At 31.9% G+C, this 4082-nt stretch overlaps 1 protein-coding gene across 1 annotated transcript; it reads left to right on the top strand.

Moving 5' to 3' along the window:
- The first annotated feature begins 47 nt into the window (after positions 1-47).
- Positions 48-3503, top strand: LOC101503397 (DNA mismatch repair protein MSH1, mitochondrial-like). Its single transcript, XM_027333424.2, has 2 exons — positions 48-2000; positions 2911-3503. Exons 1-2 carry the CDS (start codon positions 1674-1676, stop codon positions 3286-3288), a joined length of 705 nt encoding a protein of 234 aa, XP_027189225.1. The 5' UTR covers positions 48-1673; the 3' UTR covers positions 3289-3503.
- The last annotated feature ends 579 nt before the right edge of the window (positions 3504-4082 follow it).

Raw genomic sequence — 4082 nt, 5'->3', positions numbered from 1 at the left:
TTTTTTGCCTAATTATACTACTAATTAGATTATTAGAATTTTAATATTCCAATAGCAACTTATATTAATATAATTTATAACTTGTCACTTCATTTCTCTTTAGCCAATTGCATAGCATTAGTTTTGTCTTACTTTTGCTGCATTTTGACGAGCTTTTTATATTAAATTGGAAAAACCATTAAATGCCAATGTTGCAATTTGAAAGGGTTTCTCATTTGGATAAAGTGGTCCATTGATTATTTATTTTGTTTCTGATCTATTGTTCTGTTTACAGAACTTATTTTTCCTTGCTGGTATTGTTCTGTTATTCATGTCATTTTCCTAAACACTATGTTTTATCATAAAAATATAAACTTATGAATATATGTAAGATGTTCCTAATTTGTGAGAAAATATGTGTCTTTTGTTGGTTATATCATAATCGGAGGGGGACAATTAATTGTTTTAGTGTTTGCTTCTGATTATTCACAATTCTCCATTAATAGTACATCTTTGAACTACATTGGAATGATCAATTTCGACAACGCCTCTTTTATGATAAGCATTTCTCATTCGGCAAGGGGCTATTGCATTAATATGGTCCTAGAGACCATGAAATCCTAATCAATCATTAGATTTTTCTAGATCCCTTTATTTTTTTTCACTTGCTTGAAATGGATGCATTGGTGAAATCATGATTCAGGATTGAAACATGTTCATTATACAACATTAGTGTCTGATTTCAGAGAGAAAATAATAGGAAGTGATAGAATATGAGAAAAAGTACTGAGAAATGATAATGGCCTCGCAAAAATTGATATTATAGCCGACTCTGATTCTTGTTTCACATTTAAAGTTGTTAGAGCTAGTTAGAAATGCGGTCTTTGTTGGCTTAACAAGCTGTAACCAAATTGTAACTGACAAGTACTTAGTAACTATAACAGAATTGTAATAGTTACAACACGTGCAATCAATGTGTGAAGCACTTGTCTACCATTATGAATTCCACCTTTGACGAAGCATCGTTTTATATTACTAGTTATCATTTTAAGCATTCTCAAAAGTTCCCTTGGTTTTGGCAAAAACAAAAACAGCAAATCACAAATTTATCATATTTAACTAGATCAAAAAGTCAGAATTTTTTGTAAGATTAGTTAGCATTCTATTCCTGCGATTTGTGTGAGCTATCCCCTTAGAACCATGCTGCTTACCTGCATCTTCATATGCCTCTAACATGTAAGTAATGATCACAGTCAAAGTGAAGTTATTACTGTATATGTCAATAGTGCTGAATTTGGCTTTGGATGTAGATTGTGATCCCATCAGATTGAGTTCTATATACCAGACAAAGGATGGATAATTTGCACAGTGAAATGAAGTGCAATAACTTTACCATCTGATGAAATAGGGAGATACTAATGTTCTTCATACTTCATAGCAATGGAGCTGAATTAATTAGTTGATATTTGTTAGTGACAAATATGAACTCAAGTACATATAACTCTTTTTGTAAAGAGTTGTAGCCAAGTATTTTCTTCCAAGAGGGCTGACTGACATTATGTGAGGTGGTTGTTTTTAAACTATGTCTTCCAGGGAACATTTATGTTGATGAGTAATATTTAGTGTGTTCTAGCCTATCATCCATTTGCTATCTGTTGTTTATTACTAACTTGTTTGGATTCATAATGCGATGAATGAGCTTTGTTGATCTGTTGTTGCAGGATGGGAAGCCGCCGGACAAAAACTGTGAGATGAAGATAGTTGGTTTATTACCATATTTGTTCAACTTGGCAGAAGGAGGCGCTGTGCATAATACTATTGATATGCAATCATTGTTTCTATTGACAGGAGCAAATGGTGGTGGTAAATCAAGTTTGCTTCGGTCAATTTGTGCTGCTGCACTACTTGGGATATGTGGACTTACGGTTCGTGCTGAATCAGCTCTGATTCCATATTTTGACTCCATCATGCTTCATACGAAGTCATATGATAGTCCAGCTGATCACAAAAGTTCATTTCAGGTTTGCTATTGTTTCATTCTTTGCCCTTAAATCATATCATATAATGTTGATTGCTTCATTGTGTATAAAATTTTGCATTCGACCAGTCAGGCTGTACCGATGATGCAAAACCAAGTATCCAAAAATGTTCTTTTTGGTAGGGTACTCTCTTTATTATAAAGTGTTCCTGTAGGCACTGACCTTGGAGTACTCTAAACTTAACTTAAGAAAATTTGAAGGACACTATATGTTAAATTATTCATTAAAATTATCTAAAAGTTTATATATCCAAAGTCCATATATGGACCCAATAAAGCCAAACACCATAAATAAATAATAACAAATCAAACATAATGATAACAAATCCTATTATGAGTTTATGATAATCTAAAAATAGGATAAATTTCCAAAATAACAAGAAAATAATCCCAAACTGAAAATCCTAATTATGACCTCTCCTCGAAAGCGTCAAAAGACAACGAGCAATTTGATGAAGCAAAATCCAGCAAATGAAAAACATCCCCGGGGTCTGACAGCAGTTGAAGTCACATGATTCTTCCATTTCGAAAAGTGGGGGCAGAAAGGAGTTGGAGGAAATTTATGATTATGGTTCTTGTAACATGAATCCTACTCTAGTCTCCGTTGAAACTTGATAAATTTTCAATAACCGCCTTCCAGTATCAATCTAACAGAATCTGCAGGGACATCCTTTTCATTCCGCCGTACAGCCTACTGTAAAATTATGTAGTGTGATATCCAAAACTAGAATCAATAATTATGAAACCTCGGGAGTCAACATAATTTTCGTGAAAGTTAAATAGTTGTCCCATGCCTTATGTATTTTCCTTAAAACTATATTGTTTTCTGTTGCTTTATGGAATTGAAATTTCATAAGTACCTTACTTCCTATTGTTCTTATTATCTGTTACAGGTGGAGATGTCTGAACTTCGATCCATCATTACTAGAACCACCCAAAGGAGCCTTGTGCTTGTTGATGAAATATGCCGAGGAACAGAAGCTGCAAAAGGGACTTGTATTGCAGGCAGCATCATTGAAACTCTTGATAGTATTGGCTGTCTAGGTATTGTATCTACTCACTTGCACGAAATATTTACCTTGCCGCTTAACATCAAGAACACTGTGCACAAAGCAATGGGCACCACTTGCATTGATGGACAAACAAAACCTACTTGGAAGCTGACAGATGGTATTTGTACAGAAAGTATTGCTTTTGAAACTTCCAAAAGGGAAGGAATTGCCGAGATTGTTATCAAAAGAGCTGAAGATCTTTATGTCAGTTTATGCTAAGAAACTGCTTTCTGCAGAAAATATTGCAAAAGCAGAAAGAATTTTCTACTTACATCTAGGGCTGTGCAACAAATCCGGTAATGTGGCCCAAATCCAAAACCGGATTTAAATTTATTTTAAATATCCGGTTAAAATTACATGGTTATAAGTCGGTTTTTTTATGAACCGGTTGTATACGGACTTATGTTTTATATTTGAATTTGATTTTTATCCGATTTTTATCCACTTAACTCCCAAAAATCTTAAATCTCAAAAATTCTAAAACAATTCCGATTTTGCCATCACTCTACTGACCTTCCACCTTTTGACAACGTTTTCAATAATTTATTACTAATTTTATTGAGATATTACTAATTTTATTGAGATATTACTAATTTCATTTAATCGATTACTTATTACCAGAGTTGTCAAAAAAATTCTAAACTCCAAAGTCTCCTTTAAATTTTTTTTACTAAGCCTCTAATATCAAGCCAATTTTTTTGAAGTCTCCACTTATAATTTCATTATTTTTTGTAGGCTTAAGAGAGGGGCTCATAGGCCCTAATATTTTGTTAATTTTGAGATTTTTGAAAAAAATTTTAAATTTATTTTTTTTGTAATAATATAAGAAAATTAAAAAACTTTTTTTTTTTCTCAGAAAAATTTAAATTGAATTTTTTTTTAAAAAAATTTGTTGAGAAAAGTTTCAAAAAAATTTATCGAAAAAATCGATTTTTTTTTTAATTAGAAAAACTATAAATTATTTTTTATCGAAAAAGTTTCAAAAAAAATTATTTCTCGAAAAAAAAATAAAA

The sequence above is a fragment of the Cicer arietinum genome, chromosome 4 (genome assembly GCF_000331145.2).
Source record: "Cicer arietinum cultivar CDC Frontier isolate Library 1 chromosome 4, Cicar.CDCFrontier_v2.0, whole genome shotgun sequence".
NCBI lineage: Eukaryota > Viridiplantae > Streptophyta > Magnoliopsida > Fabales > Fabaceae > Cicer > Cicer arietinum.
This window is presented reverse-complemented; position numbering and strand designations above follow the sequence as displayed.